The sequence below is a fragment of the Salmo salar genome, chromosome ssa18 (assembly GCF_905237065.1).
Source record: "Salmo salar chromosome ssa18, Ssal_v3.1, whole genome shotgun sequence".
NCBI lineage: Eukaryota > Metazoa > Chordata > Actinopteri > Salmoniformes > Salmonidae > Salmo > Salmo salar.
Window position 1 is genome coordinate 76,303,430 of NC_059459.1, and position 24,734 is coordinate 76,328,163.

General features: G+C 43.4%; 1 protein-coding gene across 1 annotated transcript; it reads left to right on the forward strand.

The window, feature by feature from the left end:
* The first annotated feature begins 1,965 nt into the window (after positions 1-1,965).
* On the forward strand, positions 1,966-19,440 carry LOC106578053 (G-protein coupled receptor 12). Its single transcript, XM_014156619.2, has 4 exons — positions 1,966-2,139; positions 16,436-16,653; positions 16,904-17,190; positions 17,415-19,440. The coding sequence occupies exons 2-4, from the start codon at positions 16,438-16,440 to the stop codon at positions 17,998-18,000; spliced, it is 1,089 nt and encodes a 362-aa protein (XP_014012094.1). The 5' UTR covers positions 1,966-2,139; positions 16,436-16,437; the 3' UTR covers positions 18,001-19,440.
* The last annotated feature ends 5,294 nt before the right edge of the window (positions 19,441-24,734 follow it).

A 24,734-nucleotide genomic window follows, 5' to 3' on the forward strand; every position in this document is an offset into this window, starting at 1 on the left:
CCTTACTTGTGCAACATCACATTTCACTACAGCATTGTATCATTGTACTACAATCAGACTCATTGACAGGAATAACTTTTTCAGAGATTCATTTGATCAAATATAAACTTGTAATGTATTTGAGTTTGAAAAAGGCTTCTAAAGTTTATTTTTCAATTTGAAATTGCAGACTTGATTTCCCCTAATGAAAAAGGTATCAACCCATACAAAAATGTCCATTAATTATAATCCACATAATAATTAACATTTCCTGATGCTGCAGGATTATTTTCCTGCTGTAGCAAACTGGATCAATTTAAGAGCCTACATCTGTACGCACTGCAGAGGCACGAACACTGATGAAAAGCATGATTCAACTGAAAGAACTCACCGCAGGAATGGAGCGGAGGAGGGGAGACGAGGATAGGAGAGGAGAGGAGGAGAGGAGAGGAGCGGAGGAGGGGAGACGAGGAGAGGAGGAGAGGAGCGGAGGAGGGGAGACGAGGATAGGAGAGGAGAGGAGGAGAGGAGAGGAGCGGAGGAGGGGAGACGAGGAGAGGAGCGGAGGAGGGGAGAGGAGGAGAGGAGAGGAGGAGAGGAGAGGAGTGGAGGAGGGGAGACGAGGAGAGGAGAGGAGGAGAGGAGCGGAGGAGGGGAGACGAGGAGAGGAGAGGAGCGGAGGAGGGGAGACGAGGAGAAGAGAGGAGCGGAGGAGGCGAGAGAAGGAGAGGGGGGGGTCACAGAGAGCGCGTGGGCCAGAGAGTTTCCTGCACGAAAGGTGTGATGATGTAATTGTGTTGAGAGAGAGAGAGATGAGTGTGCTAGTCTAATCTCAAGCCTTGATGAAACACACTATACCACCCTATACATACCATCCACCCTATATATAACACCCTATATAGACACCACCCTTTATACCACCCTATATTCCATTTATATTATACTAGTTCAGCGCAAATAGTTTCTTAACTTCCATTAATCAATCATTGATCACATAACTAATGCAACATGTGGACTTCACTTCCTGATGAGTGGAAGATGGGTTCTATTTTATGTCGTGCCATATGTCGTGCCATATGCAATGAATGAGGGAGAGGAGCTGAAACATTTCTGCATGGAATTGGAGAGTCTTGGAGGGAACACGTTTAGAAGAGAATGAATATTCTAATCCACACACACACACACTCTACCATGACATTAAACAAGTGCACAAAACACACCACAGAAGATTACACCACATCAGTTGATATCTATAGATTGAGATTATAGGCCTGTCAAAAGGCTGTTTGTTGGCTGCTGGGTAGATGCTAAAGGGGTTTGTGTTTTATGATGCGGTGTGAGCTAGTTAGATCCGTTAAACCGCCAACCAGCTACAAACCACAGAACAGAGTACTCAATGAGAGAGAATAAATAGGAGTTTTTCGAGTGTTGTTTTGAGGGAGGACTTAGTTTATACATACAGTATGTTTCGAGATGTGGACGCAATGGAGTTGTGTCTCTGTGTCGCTTGAGTTGCGACCCAGGTTCCGCACTTGATCTCAACTGCGCTGCGATGAGAAGGATAAAGTGCATGCAGTTCGCTAAGAGTGTGTCTGTCTGTCTGCAAAAACCGTACGCACCACGTCGACCTTGGGGTATGTATGTATGTATGTATGTATGAATGTGTGTATGTGTGTGTGCGTGCGTGCGTGCGTACCGGACCCAGAGATGGAAGGGCGATTCGAGAGTGTGATATGCACGTTCCCATCCCAACAAAATCCCACCCACCCGTTTGCCTGTTTCCCAGGCCCCGTCCTCCGTTCTACCGATCTAGTATTGTTGTTTATGAAACCCGGAGAAACCGGATTTCATTATCAATATTCCGTCTGTGATTCACAGAACCCAGCGACACAGCATGACTGTAGTGAGCTTCTGACGTCAGCAGGGGAGAATTATCGAATCGTCGGCAGCGCGTCCAATGAGCGGTGTGCATGGGCTATGCTGGAGGAGAGCGGCAAGCGGCAGAGGCGGTGAAACTGCCGAGAGTGTTGAAGCAATGGGATAGCGAAGGGATAGCGTAAGACATCCGCACCACGCTCCTCTCTTCAAGGACTACTCTACACAAAATATTTAGCATTTCTATCCAGTGGTGCAAAAGAGTTAAAAGGACGCAAGGAACTGGTAATTTATTTACATTTTGTATTCTTATTTTCTGTCTATCTCTATGGCGTTGTCTCCCCCTCCTCTCTCCATCCCCATCTCTCTCCCCCTCCTCTCTATCTCCCCCCTCCTCTATCTTCCCCCTCCGCTATCTCCCCTCTCTCTCGCTCTCTCTTGCTCTACAGTCACGGACTGCGCTGGGGAAAAAGCAATGTTGTTGAATGAAACTGTTGTAGTGTTACGTCTTTAAGCCTACGTATACATATGTTGACGTGTTTATTAACAGATCGTTTGTTGACAATAAAACACACTAATAGAAAACAATAGATGTATAAATAGAAACCATCAAAAGGAACATGTATTGCGGTTAAGCGGCCTATGTGTGTGTGCGTGCGCGTGTGTGCCGGTACGCGCGTTCGTGTGCGTGCATGCATGGGAGAGAGGGAGGGGAAGGAGGAACCGAGGGAGGGAAGACGATAAATTTGTGAATGGAGCTTGCTGGCTTGGCGCGCGCTGGCGGAGTTAAAATTAGCTCGGTGATTTCTGTCTGCGCAACTCTAGAATCAGAACGATCTCGCGGATTCTAAGCGCTGCTGCACGCACGCACGCGCGCGCGCGTTCATATTTGGGATATTCTGCTGTCATAGTCTCTGTCTTGTTCTTTATATAAAACCCATGTTAAACGTTTTTCTAAAAATAGAACTCTTCATTGCAAGGTGATGGCTCCGAGCCTATGAGGACGGCTCTATTTCGGACACATATGTCGGGTGAGAATACAACACACTGATTTTGTTTTCCTTCATTTGGATATGTTTTAGATGTTGCTGTTGGTTTCCCTATGTAGCCTACCACTTCATCAGGTCAGGTTATTGCATACAGTAGGAGCAAAAGGAAAGCAATTTCAAGATGATTCATTGCAGTATGGAGAAAAGCCATACAAGGTTGTGTGTGTGTGTGTGTGTGTGTGTGTGTGTGTGTGCTTGGTGTGTGTGTGCTTGGTGTGTGTGTGTGTCTTGTAACAAGAAGCATTAGACTACCAGGCAACATCTTGTATTGCGTAATGTACACTATATATACAAAAATATGTGGACACTGCTTCAAATTAGTGGATTTGGCTATTTCAGCCACACCCTTTGCTGACAGGTGTATAAAATCGAGCACACAGCCATGCAATCTCCATAGACAAACATTGGCAGTAGAATGGCCTTACTGAAGAGCTCAGTGGCTTTCAATGTGGCACCGTCATAGGATGCCACCTTTCCAACAAGTTAGTTCGTCAAATTTCTGCCCTGCTAGAGCTGCCCCTGTCAACTGTAAGTTGTGTTATTGTGAAGTGGAAACATCTAGGAGCAACAACGGCTCAGCCACGACGTGGTAGGCCACACAAGTTCACTGAACCGTCTGTCCTCAGTTGCGACACTCACTACAGAGTTCCAAACTGCCTCTGTAAGCTACATCAGCACAATAACTGTTTGTCGGGAGCTTCATGAAATGGGTTTTCATGGCCGAGCAGCCGCACACAAGGCTAAGACCACCGTGCGCAATGCCAAGCGTTGGCTGGAGTGGTGTAAAGCTCGCCACCATTGGACTCTGGAGCAGTGGAAACTCGTTCTCTGGAGTGATGAATCACACTTCACCATCTGGCAGTCTGACAGATGAATATGGGTTTGGCGGATGCCAGGAGAATGCTACCTGCCCCAATGCATAGTGTCAACTGTAAAGTTTGGTGGAGGAGAAATAATTGTCTGGGGCTGTTTTTCATGGTTCGGGCTAGGCCCTTCGTTCCAATGAAGGGAAATCTTAACGCTACAGCATACAATGACATTCTGGACGAATCTGTGCTTCCAACTTTGTGGCAACAGTTTGGGGAAGGCCCTTTCCTGTTTCAGCATGACAATGCCCCTGTGCACAAAGCGAGGTCCATACAGAAATGGTTTTTCGAGATCGGTGTGGAAGAACCTGACTGTCCTGCACAGAGCCCTGACCTCAACCCCATCAAACACCTTTGGGATGAATTGGAATGCTGACTGCGAGCCAGGCCTTATCGCCCAACATCAGTGCCCGACCTCACCAATGCTCTTGTGGGTGAATGGAAGCAAGTCCCTTCAGCAATGTTCCAACATCTAGTGGAAAGCCTTCCCAGAAGAGTGGAGGCTGTTATGACAGCAAAGGAGGAACCAACTCCATATTAATGCCCATGATTTTGGAATGAGATGTTCGATGAGCAGGTGTCCACATACTTTTGGTCATGTAGTGTATTATAGAGGTCAGTCCTTTTGGGTGAAGAGATCATTTAATTATAAATCCCATCATTGGATGATTCGGTAATTGGGTTTCTCAAGGGACTCCATAGGCCATCACAGCTGACATAAGTTGTAAATAGTTTGGGCTTCCGAGTGGCACAGCGATCTAAGGCACTGCATCTCAGTGCTAGAAGCGTCACTACAGACCCTGGTTTGATCATAGGGCTACGCACAATTGGCCCAGCATCGTTAGGGGAGGGTTTGGACGGGGTAGGCCGTCATTGTAAAATAAGAATTTGTTCTTAACTGACTTGCCTAGTTAAATAAAAAATATATATGAAAAAGGAGTTGCCTGGTTATGTGTCTTTCAAATCTTGGGATGTTCTCAAACCATTACTGTCCATGATTTCGGCAAGGGCACGGATTCCATATTTGGACCATTGGGGGGATGCAAAAGGCCACCCTCCAGTTCGCAAGGCATTATTGTAAAATAATGGAGTGTGGGCAAGCCATTTTGATTCCCAGTTACATTGTTTTTAAATGTTGCACCAAATAGAAATGATGTGATCAATAATAGGACCAAAATGAAGTTTACATTGTTTAAGGGATATATCAGTGGAGACCACCTCTTCCAGGGCCATAGGAGACAGCATATTTCTCTTAATACTCAGCCAGGAGGCAAAGAATCATGTCTAAATCAATCCAGAATGGAGCGAAATGTTAGCGCCTTGAAATACAATTTGAAGTTTGGTACAGATAGTCCCTCTTTGTAAGTATGATCATTTTATCCGGGATCGTTTACCTTGCCATATGAATTTTGAAACCTCACTATGAATTTTATCCCAATAGCCAGAAGGGGGAAACATGGGAATAACAGCATGGCTCCTCGCTTTGAGTTCTTAGGAAACTATGCAGTATTTTTTATTTTTTTAATGTATTATTTCTTACATTGTTACCCCAGGAAATCTTTAGTCTCATTACATTCAGCTGAGAATAACTATTGGATATAAGAGTAACGTCAACTTACCAACATTACGACCAGGAATACGACTTTCCCAAAGCGAATCCTCTGTTAGGACCACCACCCAGGACAATGGAGCTAATTCGAGTAGGCGATCCAAAACAACGACGCCGCAGAAGGGGCAGAAAAAGAGGCTACTTTGTCAGGCTCCGTAGATGTGCACATCGCTCACCGGTCTCGAGTATACTACTCACCAATGTCCAGTCTCTTGACAACAAGGTAGACGAAATTCGAGCAAGGGTTGCCTTCCAGAGACACATCAGAGATTGTAACATTCTCTGTTTCACGGAAACATGGCTCTCTCGGGATATGTTGTCGGAATCGGTTCAGCCACCAGGCTTCTCTATGCATCGCACCGACAGAGATAAACACCTCTCTGGGAAAAGGAAGGGCATAATGTATGCTTTATGATTAACGACTCATGGTGTAATCATAACAACATACAGGAACTCAAGTCCTTCTGCTCACTCGATCTAGAATTCCTTACAATCAAGTGCCGGCCATTTTACCTCCCAAGAGAATTCTCATCATTTATAGTCACAGCTGTGTACATTCCCCCTCAAGCAGACTCCAAGACGACCATCAAGGAACTTCACTGGACTATATGCAAACTGGAAACCATACATCCTGAGGCTGCATTTATTGTAGCTGGGGATTTTAACAAAGCATATTTGAGAACAAGTCTACCTAAATTCTTCCAGCATATTGATTGCGCTACGTGCATAAGCAATATCCTCGACCACTGCTACTCTAACTTTCGCGATGCATACAAAGCCCTCCCCTGCCTCCCTTCGGCAAATCTGACCACGACGCCATCTTGCTCCTTCCGTCTTATAGGCAGAAACTCAAACAGGATGTACCAGTGATGAGAACCATTCAACGCTGGTCCGACCAATTGGAAGCCACACTTTTGGGGTGGCAGGTAGCCTAGTGGTTAGAGCATTGGGCCTGTAACCGAACGGTTGATGGATCAAATCCCTGAGCTGACAAGGTAAAAATCTGTCGTTCTGCCCCTGATCAAGGAAGTAAACCCACTGTTCCCCAGTAGGCCGTCATTGTAAATAAGAATTTGTTCTTAACTGACTTGCCTAGTTAAATAAAGGTTACACATTCAAGATTATCTTGATCACGTGGACTGCAATATGTTCCGGTCAGCCTCAGAGAACAACATCGACCTATATGCTGACTCGGTGAGTGTGTTTATAAAGGAGGTGCATTGGAGATGTTGCACCCACTGTGACTATTTAAACCTACCCTAACCAAAAACCGTGGATGGATGGCGGCATTCACGCAAAACTGAAAGCGCGATCCACCGCATTTAACCATGGAAAGGAATATGGGAATGGGAATATGTCTGAATATAAGCACTGTAGCTATTCCCTCCGCAAGGCTATCAAACAATCGAAATGCCAGTACAGGGACAAGGTGGAGCCGCAATTCAATGGCTCAGACACGAGACGTATGTGGCAGGGTCTACAGGAAATCACAGACTACAAAAACAAATCCAGCCACGTCACGGACACCAATGTCATGCTTCCAGACAAACTAAATGCCTTCTTTGGCCGCTTTGAGGATAATACAGTGCCAATGTCGTGGACCGCTAACAAGGACTGCACACCCCCCTCTCCTTCTCTGTGGCTGACATGAGTTAAACACTTTAACGTGTTAACCCTTGCAAGGCTGCTGGCCCAGACGGAATCCCTAGCTGCGTCCTCAAAGCATGCGCAGACCAGCTGGCTGGTGTGTTAACGGACATATTCAATCGCTCCCTATCTCAGTCTGTTGTCCCCACATGCTTCAAGATGGCTACCATTGTTCCTGTACCCAAGAAGGAAAAGATAACGGAACAAATGACTACCGCCACGTAGCACTCACTTCTGTCATCATGAAGTGTTTTGAGAGACTAGTCAAGGATCATATCACCTCCACCTTACCGGCCACACAAGACCCACTTAAGTTTACATATCGCCCCAACAGGTCCACAGACGAAGCAATCGCCATCACACTGCACACTGCCCTATCCCATCTGGACAAGAGCAATACCTATGTAAGAATGCTGTTCATTGACGACAGCTCAGCATTCAACACCATAGTACCCTCCAAGCTCATCATCAAGCTGGAGGCCCTGGGTCTCAACCCCGCCCTGTGCAATTGGCTCTTGGACTTTCTGATAGGCTGCCCCCAGGTGGTGAAGGTAGGAATCAACATCTCCACTTCGCTGACCTTCAACACTGGGGACCCACAAGGGTGCGTGCTCAGCCCTGTACTCCTGTACTCTGTGTTCACCCATGACTGCATGGCCATGCATGCCTCCAACTTAATCATCAAGTTTGCAGATGACACAACAGTAGTGGGCTTGATTACCAACAACGACGAGACAGCCTACAGTGAAGAGGTGAGGGCACTCGGAGTGTGGTGTCAGGAAAACAACCTCTCACTCTATGTCAACAAAACAAAGGAGATGATCGTGGACTTCAGGAAACAGCAGAGGGAGCACCCCCCTATCCACATCGAAGGGACAGCAGTGGAGATGGTGGAAAGTTTTAAGTTCCTTGGCGTAAACATCACAGACAAACTGAAATGGTCCATTCACACAGACAGTGTGGTGAAGAAGGCGCAATAGCGCATCTTCAAACTCAGGAGGCTGAAGAAATTTGGCTTGTCACCCAAAACCCTGACAAACTTTTACAGATGCACAATCGAGAGCATCCTGTCGGGCTCTATCACAGCCTGGTGCAGTAACTGCACCGCCCTCATCTGCAAGGCTCTCCAGAGGGTGGTGCGGTCTGCACAACGCATCACCGGGGGCTAACTACCTGCACTCAATGACACCTACAGCACCCGATGTCACAGGAAGGCCAAAAAGATCATCAAGGACATCAACCACCCGAGCCACTGCCTGTTCACACAGCTACCATCCAGAAGGCGAGGTCAGTACAGGTGCCACAAAGCTGGGACCGAGAGACTGAAAAACAGCTTCTATCTCAAGGCCATCAGACTGTTAAACAGACATCACTAACACAGAGAGGCTGCTGCCTACATTGAGACCCAATCACTGGCCACTTTAATAAATAGATCACTAGTCACTTTAATAACCTGTTGGGGCTAGGGGGCAGTATTGAGAATTTTGAAAAAAATATGTGCCCATTTTTAACTGCCTCCTACACCAACTCAGAAGCTAGAATATGCATATTATTGTTCAGGTTTGGATAGAAAACACTCTGAATTTTCTAAAACTGTTTGAATGGTGTCTGTAAGTATAACAGAACTCATATGGCAGTCAAAACCCTGAGACAAATTCTGACAGGAAGTGGATACCTGATGTGTTGAATTACCTTTAAGCCTATGCCATTGAAACACACAGGGGTTTATTAATCGTTGAGCACTTCCTATGGCTTCCACTAGATGTCACCAGTCTTTACAAAGTGTTTTGAGTCTTCTACTGTGAGATCTGACCGAACAAGAGCCTTGGAACGGTGGTGGCCGATTAGACTCTGGCGCGCGAGTTCATGTTGGGTACTCTCGTTCCAATACGTTTTAAAAGAGAATGCAATCGTCCGCCTTGAATATTATTCATGTTCTGGTTAAAAAAGGCACTAATGATTTATGCTATACAACGTTTGACATGTTTGAACGAACGGAAATATTTTTTTCCCCCTCGTTTATGAAGACAAGTCCGGCGGGCATAGATCATGTGCTAACAACACAGAGCTTTTTGGACATAAATTATGAGCTTTTTCGAACAAAACTACATTTGTTATGGACCTGGGATTCCTGGAAGTGACATCTGATGAAGAGAATCAAAGGTAATGGATTATTTACATAGTATTTTCGATTTTAGATCTCTCCAACATGGCGGTTAGTCTGTATCGCAAAGCGTATTTTTGTGGGCGCAGTGCTCAGATTATTGCAAAGTGTGATTTCCCAGTAAGGTTATTTTTAAATCTGGCAATCCGGTTGTGTTCAAGAGATGTAAATCTATAATTCTTTGAATGACAATATAATATTTTACCAATGTTTTCAAATAGTAATTATTTAATTTGTTGTGCTGTTTGACTGGCGGTTATTGGAGAGAAACGATTTCCTCAACATCAACGCCATAGTAAAATGCTGTTTTTGGATATAAATATGAACTTGATAGAACAAAAAATGCATGTATTGTCTAACATAATGTCCTAGGAGTGTCATCTGATGGAGATTGTCAAAGGTTAGTGCATAATTTTAGCTGGTTTTCTGCTTTTGGTGACGCCTGTCTTTGAATTGACAAAACATTACACACAGCTATTGTCAATGTACTCTCCTAACATAATCTAACTTTATGCTTTCGCCGTAAAGCCTTTTTGAAATCGGACAACGTGGTTAGATTAAGGAGATGTTTATCTTTCAAAGGGTGTAAGATAGTTGTATGTTTGAGAAATTTGAATTATGACATTTAATTGTTTTCAAATTTGGCGCTCTTGATATTTCACCTGTTGTTGATAGGGTGTACCAGGGGTGGGACGCTTGCATCCCACATAGCCCATAGAGGTTAATAATGCCACTTTAATGGTTACATATCTTACATTACTCATATCACATGTATGTACTGTATTTTATACCATCTACTGCACCTTGCCTATGCTGCTCGGCCATTGTTCATCCATATACTTACATGTACATATTCTCATTCACCCCTTTAGATTTGTGTGTATTAGGTAGTTGTTGGGGAATTGTTAGATTACTTGTTAGATATTACTTCACGGTCGGAACTAGAAGCACAAGCATTTCGCTACACTCACATTAAAATCTGCGAACCATGTGTATGTGACAAATAAAATTTGATTTAATTTGGGAAGCATTGAACTACAGAAATTCACCCGTGACAATATATTCAATAGATTCTGCTGTTTAAAGAAACTGGGATGTTAGTCCATCTATTGAGGTCGGATTGAATTGATTTGAGAATTCTGTTAACATTTTTGGTAAGGGTTTTATCTAAGGAAAGCAATATATCTACTCCCAAATATTTAGAATGGGAAACTATTGGTGATTCCATAAGTAGAGATCTCTATCGGGATCTTGAGAGACAGCAGAGCTGATTTGGTTAGATTCATTTAATAATTTGAGATGAAGTTGAATTTATGTTTAGGAGCGATCGAGATGCATTGTCTAGTAAAACATCGGCTGCGTATAATGAAATGAAGTGATCAGTAGATTTGAGGGAAATGGGTGTTACTTTCTTTGATTGACAAATTGCCTGGGCCAGAGGTTCCATAGATAATACAAATAGCAAAGGAGAAATCAGATCACCTTGTCTGCTGCTTCTAGTGATTCTGAATGGATTGTAGCACATATTGCCTGTTATAACTATTGCTGAGGGATTGGCAAATAGTATTTTAATCATATTAATGAAATTGGAGCCAAGAGAGACCAGAGATATGACCATTCAAAGATGTTTATGCAGCAAGAGATAAAACAGATGAAACATTTAAGCTATGTAATAGTTGAGGATAAACTTTTTTTAACTAACCCGCTTTGGTCCGTGTAGACCAAATTGGGTAAGTAAATCTCGAGACGGGACGACAATATTTTGGAAAACGGTTTAATATTTGTGTTTATCAAAGATAGGGTGCACTAGTGAGAACACTTTTTATTTAACCGGGTAAGTTGACTGAGAAAACATTCTCATTTACAGCAACAATCTGGGGAATAGTTACAGGGGAGAGGATGAACAAGTAAGCTGGGGATGATTACGTGACAGTATGAGGGGCAGATTGGACATTTTTCCAGGACACCAGGGTTAACACCCCTACTCTTACTCTTACAATAAGTGCCATGGGATCATTAGTGACCACAGAGAGTCAGGACACCCGTTGTCAACCAACCAAAAGACAGAACCTTACATAGGGCAATGTCCCCAATCCTACTGGCAAACCAACACCTCTTCCAGCAGCATCTGGTCTCCCATCCAGGACCTACCCTGCTTAGCTTCAGAGGCAAACCAGCAGTGGAATGCAGGGTGGCATCCTTATCCTTTTCTAAAAAAAGAAACTGCAATTGGTGCTGTATTAACATCTCTCACTAATGAACCTCTGTAAACGGCTGTGTTAATCATTTAGACCAATACTGGACCTAATTGATTCCAACATTTTATATAGACCTCAGGGAGAATACCGTCCCATCCAAATGATTTGCCTTTATTCATGCTGTCCAACGCTCTTTTGAGTTCATTGAGAGAGAGTTGGTCTCCAAGAGAGGCGGCTTCTTTTGTTGAGAGAAAAGAGGAGTTCTTAATTATTTTAGAAAGGACTTAGTCTGGCTTGGTGTGGATTAATAATCCGAGGTGTATAGTTCTTTATAGAAGCGGGAGAGTCTTTGATTGATTAATTTGGGTTCTGATAGTAATTCCCCTGTTTCAGATACAATAGTTGCTATATCAGCTAATTGATCATTACTGCGTAGCTGGTTGGCCAGTAAACAGCTGGGACGATTACCATGGAAGTAATGGTGAGTCTAACTCGATGGATGGCAAATTCTGCTCCCTGTCTTATCAATAAATTAAGTTATACCTTGACTCTGGAAAGAGTAATAGCTACCTGGTCTGAAAAGAGTGTTTTTTGAGAACATACTAACGCAGTTAACAACATTTGCAATTTGGATATCTTCTTTAATTGTGATGTATTCAACCCAGATGCAAATGCAATTGCATTATTTTTAATAAAACCATTGGTGGCATCCCATAGAATCAGATGATCATCGATATAATTTTTATTGATCATTAGGAATTATTTTGGTTACATTTAAAATTGAAACGGAATTTTGTGGCTCTTTTAGGAGATTCTGACATTTGTAATTGGCAGTATTAGGCATGGTGATCTGACAAGCTCGTGTCAAAATGTCAAATTTTTTAATTTGAGAAAATCGAGGTGTAGATAATAATATTAAATCGATTTGGAAGAATGTTTTATGCTTGTTTGAGTAGAAAGTGTACTCATTTGCTTTTGGATTAGTACAGACGTTTCCGTGAGAAGACTGGTCTGACAAACACAGCTGTAGCTCGGCCACCTTCCACCGCAGATGTGGAAGGCCACCATAGGTGTATATGGATGGATTGAGATGCAGCCCATGCAAAACAGATATATCTAGCTTAAACTGACGGAGTTTGATGGGGATTCTTTTATTATGTTACTTATATTGACGCACGGGTTCATCAATAGACTTTTAAGGGTTTTTTATAAAGGCAATTTTCATTCCATTATGGATACATTTAAGAAAAGTGATTATGCCTTCTTGGTCTTCGTCTTTACCCAAGATGGTGATTTTGAGTTTCTTATGTATCATTATCATTACACCGTTGATGAAAAAGCAGACAGTTTGTACAAATGGTTCTGCATTCTATGTGCGTCCTTATGAAGCCAGTGTGTTCTAGGAGCATTGCTATATCAATATGGTTTCATACTAGGATTTCAAGACAGCTGGAACCTTTGATAGGACCAATTAGGTCTTTCTAATTCTGAGAGAGAATAGCTAGTGTTGCCATTGTTTTTCAGACAGGAATATTATGTTAATGATGTAATCGTTATCTTTAGTGCTGATACTGTAAGCCCATGGATGTGGAACAAAAAACAGGACCCACAGGGAAACTCACCCATTGGTCGTATCCAACCCAGAAAACCCTCCCGGTAAACCACTCCCTGGCTATCCATATTTATTTATTTATTTATTTATTTTAAATTAGCCTTCTGGTTTGCTATATATAAGGAATTTCAAAGGATTTATAGCATTTACTTTTACTTCTGATACTTAAGTATATTTAAAACCAGATACTTTTAGACTTTTACTCAAGTAGTATTTTACTGGGTGACTTTTACTTGAGTCATTTTCTATTAAGGCATGTGTCAAACTCATTCCATGAAGAGCCGAGTGTCTACAGGTTCCCTTGTACTTGATTGACTAATTAAGATCTCTGATTAGTAAGGAACTCCCCTCACCTGGTTGTCTAGGTCTTAATTGAAAGGAAAAACCAAAAACCAGCTGGAATGAGTTTGACCCCTGTATTAAGGTATCTTTACTTTTACTCAAGTATGGCAAATGGGAACATTTCCCACCACTGATGGATGGGTGGATGGATGGATGGATGAATTAATGAATTAATGGATAGATGGATGGATGGATGGATGGATAGATGGATGAGTGGGTGGATGAATTATTAGATGCAGTTTTAGTCGGAAGTTTACATACACCTTAGCCAAATATATTTAAACTCAGTTTTTCACAATTCCTGACATTTAATCCTAGTAAAAATTCCCTGTCTTAGGTCAGTTAGGATCAACACTTTATTTTAAGAATGTGAAATGTCAGAATAGTAGTAGAGATAATTATTTCAGCTTTTATTTCTTTCAACACATTCCCAGTGGGTCAGAATTAGTATTTGGTAGCATTGCCTTTAAATTGTTTAACTTGGGTCACACGTTTCGGGTAGCCTTCCACAAGCTTCCCACAATGAGTTGGGTGAATTTTGGCCCATTCCTCCTGACAGAGCTGGTGTAACTGAGTCAGGTTTGTAGGCCTCCTTGCTCCCACACACTTTTTCAGTTCTGCCCACAAATTTTCTATAAGATTGAGGTCAGGGCTTTGTGATGGCCACTCCAATACCTTGACCTTGTTGTCCTTAAGCCATTTTGCCACAACTTTTGAAGTATGCTTGGGGTCATTGTCCATTTGGAATACCCATTTGCGACCAAGCTTAAACTTCCTGACTGATGTCTTGAGATTTTTCTTCACTGTATCCACCTAATTTTCCTGCCTCATGATGCCATCTATTTTGTGAAGTGCACCAGTCCCTCCTGCAGCAAAGCACCCCCACAACATGATGCTGCCACCCCAGTGCTTCACGGTTGGGATGGTGTTCTTCGTCTTGCAAGCATCCCCCTTTTTCCTCCAAACATAACGATGGTCATAATGGCCAAACAGTTCTATTTTTGTTTCATCAGACCAGAGAACATTTCTCCAAAAAGTACGATCTTTGTTCGCATGTGCAGTTGCAAACCGTAGTCTGGCTTTTTTATGGCGGTTTTGGAGCAGTGGCTTCTTCCTTCCTGAGCGACCTTTCAGGTTATGTCGTGTGGCAGACCAGGGGGTTTGGTTAGGACGTTTACATAGATCTGACACGGACAGAGTATGCCTAGCTCAGTTTCAAGGGTGTTTATTAAATCAAAAAGAAAAGAACAGGTCTCCCCCATGAGACCCTCTCCGGGATACCTTCTCCTGGGCTCCGGGTCTTCCTGTATCCTGTCGGATACAAACTCAACTCCCTCGGCTTAGCTCGGGTAACCGTATCCAACCACATGGAAGTCACCTCACTTTCCCAGTCCTCTCCCTGTGTGCTGCCCTTCTGGCAGCTTTATGGGCTTCGCACAGCTGGTGAGCAATCCGCCCTTGATTACTCACCAGCTCCCAATTAGTCCTGTCCGGAGAGCCCTCCGAGACCTGGTACGTCCAGCAGATGAAGCCACAAATCTCTGGTGACGTTATTGACTGAAATATCTAGAAATCCTCCTCTCAATCTTTCGAATAACAGACATCAAAACAAGTGACAAAAAAACAGAAGAAGAAGAAAAACCAGTTTGAGAGTTAGGGATGTATACTTCATCTGTTACCAGGCCTCGACGAGTCTCCCCCTGGTGGCTGACCTGCTGTATGCCACAGTCTATATAGGACTCGTTTTACTGTGGATATAGATACTTTTGTACCTGTTTCCTCCAGCATCTTCACAAGGTTCTTTGCTATTGTTCTGGGATTGATTTGCACTTTTCGCACCAAAGTACGTTCATCTCTAGGAGACAGAACGCGTCTCCTTCCTGAGCAGTATGACGGCTGCTTGGTCCCATGGTGTTTATACTTGCGTACTATTGTTTGTACAGATGAACGTGGTACCTTCAGGCGTTTGGAAATTGTGTAACCGATGTGAAATGGCTAGTTAGTTAGCGGTGGTGCGCGCTAATAGCGTTTCAATCAGTGACATCACTCGCTCTGAGACCTGAAGTGGTTGTTCCCCTTGCGTTGCAAGTGCCGCGGCTTTTGTGGCGCGATGGGTAACGATGCTTCGTCGGTGTCAGTTTTTGATGTGTGCAAGGGTCCCTGGTTCGAGCCCGGGTTGGGGCGAAGAGAGGGACGGAACTTACACTGTTACAATTGCACCCAAGGATGAACCAGACTAGTGTATGTCTATAATTATTTTTCAGAGGTCTTGGCTGATTTTGTTTGATGTTTCCATGATGTCATGCAAAGAGGCACTGACTTAGAAGGTAGGCCTTGAAATACATCCACAGGTACACCTCCAATTGACTCAAATGATGTCAATTAGCCAATCAGAAGCTTCTAAAGCCATGCCATCATTTTCTGGAATTTTCCAAGCTCTTTGAAGGCACAGTCAACTTAGTATATGTAAACTGCTGACACACTGAATTGTGATACTGTTAATTATAAAATAAATAATCTGTCTGTAAACTATTGTTGGAAAAATTACGTGTCATGCGCAAAGTAGATGTCCTAACCGACTTGCCAAAACTATAGTTTGTTAACAAGAAATTTGTGTAGTGGTTGAAAATGAGTTTTAATGACTCCAACCTAAGTGTATTTAAACTTCCGACTTCAGCTATATATATGGATAGATGGATAGATAGAGGGAGGGAGGGTTTGTTTTTATTTGAGAAGGGAATCGTTGCATTATTCCTCTATAGTGATGGAGACCTCTGCTATGACTCTCTCTCTCTCTGTCTCTCTCTCTCCCCTCCTCAATCCTCTCCCGCTCTCTTACCTCACCTTCCCTTCTACATCCTCCCTCTCTCCCCCAACTCTCCCCTCATCTCTGCCCCCTGGACTCATATCCTCCTTTCCCTCTCCTCACCCTCTGTAGCATGATATACTACAGTACCCATAATGCTCTGTTTTCTGTATCCGTTTTGATCTAACGAAACACGTTCCTAAAGCTAACACTATGGTGTCTTTTCTTCTTATTATTTCAATACAGCCTATTCCCCCCCTTCTTCTTCTCTCCCCTCCCTCCATTCAGATATGATCCTCTCCCTAGCTGCAACTATGAGCAGCGGCGGCCTCCCCCAGAACACTACTTCCTCCTCGACCTTTGACCCCTCGTCCCTGGACCCCTGGCTTGACCCCTACCCTGACCCCTACCCTGACCTCCCCGGGGTTAACACCTCCTCCTCCTCCGACGTCCCCGGCCGCACCCATACCTCCGACCTTGACTTACGACCTCTGACCTCACAACAGGTTAGAACATCACGTCATCAAGTTCAGTTTACTTTTATGTTGTGATTGCTGATTTCATTGCTTAAACAAAAATCTTACTGGATAAGACCTTTGGGTGTTTTGAGATTTGCTTAACATATAAATGATTATTATTATTGTTGTTGTTGTTATGATGATTTAGATTTTATTATTGTGGTTGTTATTATTGTTATTAGCATTATAACGATGATAATCATGATAAGGATATGATGATGATTATTGTCATCAACAGGATGTCAGCCCATGGGATGTGGCGTTATGTGTCACGGGTACACTCATCGCCTGCGAGAACGCTCTGGTCATCGCCGTCCTCTTCTACACGCCGACCCTCAGAGCGCCGATGTTCATCCTGATTGGCTCGCTGGCATTCGCCGACCTCCTGGCGGGTCTCGGTCTCATCCTGAACTTCGTGTTCACCTATCTCGTCGAGGGAGAGGTCGTGACCTTGGTTGCCACAGGGATACTTATTGCGGCATTCTCGGCATCCATCTTGAATATCTTGGCGATCACCGTGGACAGGTATGGTAATATTTATGTCTCTCTTTACATCTTAAAATTAGAATTGCAGGGATACAGACATTTTCAAATTTTCTGCCTTTGCGGATAGCTGCTTTGCTGAGAAAAGTTTTACTTGCAATGACAGTGATATGCGGTGTTGTTGAATGCAGTGGGTGTAAATGTGCTAAAGGTGTAAATGTGAATGTAAAACAAGGACTGTATTTCGAGTGTTCATTGCGTTACAGGTACCTGTCGCTGTACAACGCGCTGACCTACCACACGGAGCGGACTGTCCTCTTCACATACCTGGTGGTAGGGGTCATCTGGTTGGTGTGTCTGGTCCTCGGCGTCCTCCCCGCCCTCGGGTGGAACTGCCTAGACGACCAATCAACGTGCTCAGTCTGTCGACCCGTCACCAAATCCAACGCTGTTGCCCTCGCTGTCTTCTTCCTACTGGTTTTCGCGTTGATGATGCAACTCTACCTACAGATCTGTCGGATCGCGTTCCGTCACGCTCAGCAAATCGCGGTCCAGCATCAGTTCCTCGCCATTTCCACGACCAAAGGAGTCCAGACGCTCTCCGTGATTCTCTGCGCCTTCGCCATGTGTTGGCTGCCGTTTGCTATGTATTCTATCGTGGCGGATTCAAGCTATCCTATCATATATACATACTCTACGGTGCTGCTGGCGGCGTGTAATTCAGTCATAAATCCTATTATATATGCGTTCAGGAACCCGGATATACAGAAGGGGCTCTGGTTGGCGTGTTGTGGGTGTGTCCCGTCAAATCTGAGTCTGAGACCTCGAGCCAGGACGTCCAGTGACGTATAGGGAAGCATTGTTCATGGCTACGACCGCTCCAACCCCTCCCTCCGGCCCTGGACCTTCAGCAATGTCTAGGGAGGGGGTGTAGCGACGTATATAGAAGGGGTGCAGGATGATGACGGTATTGGAGGAGGTGTGGGTGTACGCCCTCCAACCTAGCTCTGTGACCCAGGGCCTCCAGCAAACCTGGACATCCAGAAGAGACTGTGGCGGTGAGATCAAGGGACATGGTAATGACCCCCCTAGGATCTCCAGTGAGGGGGTAAGCTTTAGGGAGAGGACTCAGTGAGGTCAAAGGGCAAGAGGGAGGGTGTGGGGTGGTGACCTGGCAATGTAACCCCCTTCCCATCCTTCTCCAGGGTCTAGATCAGAGTTGCAGGGGCGGATGTGGCTCTCATTCATCAAAGGATGAGGGGCCATGGACTGGACTGAGAAAGTCTGGGATGGTTTGCCCTGGGCCTAGGCTATACTGTAACCCAATGGATAGAGTTGGTGGTTCAGTACTGTGATTGTGTGGGGCTCAGGTTAAACGCTTTACAATGCACTTCAGTGGGGGATCATAGGCCTCTAAAAGGCTACTCGTTCAGAGGGTGAGCACGAGTAGTACAGCCTAAGGAGTGGCCTCGATGGAAGATGAGCTAACTTACTTATGATGAGCTAACTTACTTATGATGAGCTAACTTACTTATGATGAGCTAACTTGCATTTGGTGAGCTAACTTGCTTATGGTGAGCTAACTTGCTTATGATGAGCTAACTTGCTTATGATGAGCTAACTTGCTTATCATGAGCTAACTTGCTTATGATGAGCTAACTTGCTTATCATGAGCTAACTTGCTTATGATGAGCTAACTTGCTTATCATGAGCTAACTTGCTTGTGATGAGTTAACTTGCTTGTGATGCGCTAACTTGCTTGTGATGAGCTAACTTGCTTATGGTGAGCTAACTTGCTTATGGTGAGCTAACTTGCTTATGATGAGCTAACTTGCTTATCATGAGCTAACTTGCTTATGATGAGCTAACTTGCTTATGATGAGCTAACTTGCTTATGATGAGCTAACTTGCTTATGATGAGCTAACTTGCTTATGATGAGCTAACTTGCTTATGATGAGCTAACTTGCTTGTGATGAGCTAACTTGCTTATCATGAGCTAACTTGCTTGTGATGAGCTAACTTGCTTATGATGCGCTAACTTGCTTATGATGCGCTAACTTACTTATGATGCGCTAACTTGCCAACAATGGTAATGTGTGTTAGGTGAGAATGCTACGATCTTGAGGTTTTCATTCAAAACCTTAGAAACTATCATGTCACAATGATCTTGTTGCCGATGATGACTAAAGCCCTTGGTAAAACACAGGCATATAACGCATGACAGACAGACAGACAGACAGACAGACAGACAGACAGACAGACAGACAGACAGACAGACAGACAGACAGACAGACAGACAGACAGACAGACAGACAGACAGACAGACAGACAGACAGACAGACAGACAGACAGACAGACAGACAGACAGACAAAGCCGATATAAAGGCTGATTCATTGTTACCCTTGGAGAAGAAACATACCATTTTTTGAAAAGCCCACAAGCCCTAAAAGGTTTCCCTGTTATTACCAATGCTATCAACCAAAAACATTTATTTTAGAGCTACTAAGCAATCATCTGTATGTTGCCGGCCTACAGTCGTGAGGTATAGAAATGCAATTACAGTCAAGTCATCGTTCTAGTAATTCTAGAAACACACCGGGCAGCTAAAATCGTTTCAGCTCCACGGACAGCGAAACACAGCGTCAAGACATTGCCAATGTGCGTCAAAAGCTCATTTCAGCACCATGGATAGCGACCAGCGAGCTGATGCTTGTAGTCCCTACTTGATTCTGCTCTATGGTCAGTTTTTGCATTCTCCCCCTTACTGGTTAATTTAACCAATTTGGGAAGTGAAATCTGATTCTAGATCTGTGTCTAAGGTCAAGGGAAATTCTATCGGGAGCCAGCTAACCAGACCGTCGTTTTCACACGTCTCACTCGTTGTACGGTTAAATAATTCATTGGAAAACAGGCCTGGTGTGGAGAGAAGGAGAAAACACAGCCCTGTGAGTTTATCTTTCCAGACAGACAGAGCGAGAGGTGACAAAACGTGTATCACAGCCGGGGCTCGTGTTCACAGGGCCTTTGGCGGAGTTTCCATCACTTTGTGGTGTGGTGGGTTCTAACCATTCTAGTTCTAACTAATGGTTCTAAATGACGAGGTGGGTTCTAACCATTCTAGTTCTAACTAATGGTTCTAAATGACGAGGTGGGTTCTAACCATTCTAGTTCTAACTAATGGTTCTAAATGACGAGGTGGGTTCTAACCATTCTAGTTCTAACTAATGGTTCTAAATGACGAGGTGGGTTCTAACCATTCTAGTTCTAACTAATGGTTCTAAATGACGAGGTGGGTTCTAACCATTCTAGTTCTAACTAATGGTTCTAAATGACGAGGTGGGTTCTAACCATTCTAGTTCTAACTAATGGTTCTAAATGACGAGGTGGGTTCTAACCATTCTAGTTCTAACTAATGGTTCTAAATGACGAGGTGGGTTCTAACCATTCTAGTTCTAACTAATGGTTCTAAATGACGAGGTGGGTTCTAACCATTCTAGTTCTAACTAATGGTTCTAAATGACGAGGTGGGTTCTAACCATTCTAGTTCTAACTAATGGTTCTAAATGACGAGGTGGGTTCTAACCATTCTAGTTCTAACTAATGGTTCTAAATGACGAGGTGGGTTCTAACCATTCTAGTTCTAACTAATGGTTCTAAATGACGAGGTGGGTTCTAACCATTCTAGTTCTAACTAATGGTTCTAAATGACGAGGTGGGTTCTAACCATTCTAGTTCTAACTAATGGTTCTAAATGACGAGGTGGGTTCTAACCATTCTAGTTCTAACTAATGGTTCTAAATGACGAGGTGGGTTCTAACCATTCTAGTTCTAACTAATGGTTCTAAATGACGAGGTGGGTTCTAACCTTTCTAGTTCTAACTAATGGTTCTAAATGACGAGGTGGGTTCTAACCAAGTGACAGCAGAGGGATTCTGGCATATCTGGCTAGTATCCTTTTAGAATGATCATAGGTTGAAAGTATTGTGTGACAGGCAATCACAACAATTAATAGGTCTATACATCGGAATTCGATATCATTTGTTATCCTTAATGGGACTTGAAATACAATTTCAACTGGGCCTATTGATTATGTACATGTGGGTTTAGAAGTATTGATTTAGGCAGACAAGTTAAATGATAACGATTGATCAACCCACGTCTGAAAAGCGACAATGTAAACGGCATATTGACTACCCTTCATGTCAGGTGAAGTGAACATGGATCCAAATCCAATAGGGTTCTATTGATTAGCTGCCGATGCATGGACATTAGCCAACAGCAGCACACCAGAACGGAATGCAGGACCAGACTGGGAGCAGAAATCAGTCCTGGCAAGTTCGACAGTCCCACTGCCTAAAAATGGACCAGTCTGCCCCTGAGGGAATGTAAAACACAAAACCGACTCTATGGGGTTTTATCTAAATGATTCTATTGGCCTATATACCCCTCATTTCCCCTCTCTCTCAATGCTGTCTATGTCTCAACACAAGCTCCATACCACACGCTCCCTCTCGGCTCTGTATCTCTGGACGTCTGCAAGAGAGAAGCTGACGCATCTTAGCCTCAGCCGGATCAACGGTGCGGTGGGTTAATGAGGTTTTGCAAGGTGAGCCGAGCAGCGGTGGCATGAAATGAGGCACCAGGCGCGGTAGGGTAATGTGACCCGCGGATTCATTCTCACACAGACAGACAGACAGACAGACACACACACACACACACACACACACACACACACACACACACACACACACACACACACACACACACACACACACACACACACACACACACACACACACACACACACACACACACACACACACACACACACACACAGACAGAGAGATTATAATGAGGTTAGTTTTATCCCTGAAAGGGCAGCTTGTAGTTAACTGATGTACAAAGGCTCCAATGACAGAGTTACTTGTGGTACAATGAGAATACTTTAGGTTAGTTCTGCATCCTAATGGAACGGCTTCCATTTCCTTGTCTCCTTTCCTTCACGACCTCTGATGGTTGAAAGACACTGACTGGATATGTGGTTAGTAAGGAAAGGAGACGAGGAGAGGACACAAAATTAGACTATTAGGATGACGCCCACAAACTGAACAGAAACCAGAGATATAAATGTACACTGTCTTAAAAAGAATCATAATCATGCTTGTTTGCTCTCAATTCTGCAACTGTATTCACTGTTTAGTACAGACATCAACAGCAACACAGCAACAATGGTAAAATACTACTGTGGACTATATGTGCCATGTGATGTACCAGTCATGGTGATAGTCAGCTGTGTTGGGAAAAAAGGGAAAGTCTAATAGGGCTTGGTGTTTAAATGGACAATTAGTAAAAAAATCAAATAAACGAAGAACAAACTATAACAAGCAACTCTCAAAATGGAGCACAGGACTGGACATTAACTTACTGGACATTAACTTACTGGACGTTAACTTACTGGACGTTAACTTACTGGACGTTAACTTACTGGACAATAACTTACTGGACGTTAACTTACTGGACGTTAACTTACTGGACATTAACTTTCTGGACGTTAACTTACTGGACGTTAACTTACTGGACGTTAACTTACTGGACGTTAACTTACTGGACGTTAACTTTCTGGACATTAACTTACTGGACATTAACTTACTGGACATTAACTTACTGGACATTAACTTTCTGGACATTAACTTTCTGGACATTAACTTTCTGGACATTAACTTTCTGGACATTAACTTTCTGGACGTTAACTTTCTGGACGTTAACTTAATGGACGTTAACTTAATGGACGTTAACTTACTGGACGTTAACTTACTGGACATGAACTTACTGGACATTAACTTACTGGACATTAACTTACTGGACAATAACTTACTGGACAATAACTTACTGGACATTAACTTACTGGACATTAACTTACTGGACATGAACTTACTGGACATTAACTTACTGGACATTAACTTACTGGACATTAACTTACTGGACAATAACTTACTGGACATTAACTTACTGGACATTAACTTACTGGACATTAACTTACTGGACAATAACTTACTGGACATGAACTTACTGGACATTAACTTACTGGACATTAACTTACTGGACGTTAACTTACTGGACAATAACTTACTGGACATTAACTTACTGGACATTAACTTACTGGACAATAACTTACTGGACATTAACTTACTGGACATTAACTTACTGGACGTTAACTTACTGGACAATAACTTACTGGACATTAACTTACTGGACATTAACTTACTGGACATTAACTTACTGGACAATAACTTACTGGACATTAACTTACTGGACATTAACTTACTGGACATTAACTTGTTCATAATGTTGATGATGGAATTTTTCTACTTTGTAAAATGGTGTCTTTTCTATAGTTTTCTATTCAGCGGGATGGACTGCAAACAATCACATGCTTTCCCTGTTAGGCTGAGCCCCGAATGGCACCTTGTTGTCGATATAGTGCACTAATTGTGAGCTCTATGGGCCCTGCAAAGCAGTGCACTAGGTAGGGAATAGGGTTCCATTGGGTCTTTAGTGTTGTCAGGCAATGAATGCAAACCCAATTCCTCCAATTCCTTGAAAATGCAGATTCTGTAACTCTTCCTTTGGCCTTATCGTACCTAACTCCTCTTCAATAACGTTCAATGTGTTTGTAGTGGATAAAATAGCTCCAACAGTGTTACTTACTACCTTGTACAGATCAATCTCAAAAAGCTACAACTGAGAGAGGGGGAACTGGAACTAATGACTGATAGAATCCCTTCAAATCAAACTCTCACAACCTTCAACAAGAAAAAATAAACAGAAACATGTTAGCCTAAATTTACAAAACCTTAATTATGGATCACCATGTGACTGATTATAGAACTAGATTCTAGATAGATCTAGATATTATGTATATCTATGATAACATCCAGATAAGTATTATCTGCTTGTGTCAGCCTTCAAAGCAGAAGACAACAGGTTTATATTGGGTTTATATTGGGTTGATATTTGTGAATAATGAATTCACCCCTGGTCACTCTGATGGAATCGTTCAACCACGGTGGTGGAAACTGATGGAATCGTTCAACCACGGTGGTGGAAACTGATGGAATCGTTCAACCACGGTGGTGGAAACTGATGGAATCGTTCAACCACGGTGGTGGAAACTGATGGAATCGTTTAACCACGGTGGTGGAAACTGATGGAATTGTTCAACCACGGTGGTGGAAACTGATGGAATCGTTCAACCACGGTGGTGGAAACTGATGGAATCGTTTAACCACGGTGGTGGAAACTGATGGAATCGTTCAACCACGGTGGTGGAAACTGATGGAATCGTTCAACCACGGTGGTGGAAACTCTCTGATGGAATCGTTCAACCACGGTGGTGGAAACTGATGGAATCGTTTAACCACGGTGGTGGAAACTGATGGAATCGTTTAACCACGGTGGTGGAAACTGATGGAATCGTTCAACCACGGTGGTGGAAACTGATGGAATCGTTCAACCACGGTGGTGGAAACTCTCTGATGGAATCGTTCAACCACGGTGGTGGAAACTCTCTGATGGAATCGTTTA

Bases quoted from the DNA above. Each gene is read 5' to 3' on its own strand.
- LOC106578053 (XM_014156619.2), top strand. From the start codon at position 16,438: ATGATCCTCTCCCTAGCTGCAACTATGAGCAGCGGCGGCCTCCCCCAG. The intron at 16,654-16,903 runs GTTAGAACATCA...TGTCATCAACAG, and splicing joins GACCTCTGACCTCACAACAG to GATGTCAGCCCATGGGATGT. The intron at 17,191-17,414 runs GTATGGTAATAT...ATTGCGTTACAG, and splicing joins TTGGCGATCACCGTGGACAG to GTACCTGTCGCTGTACAACG.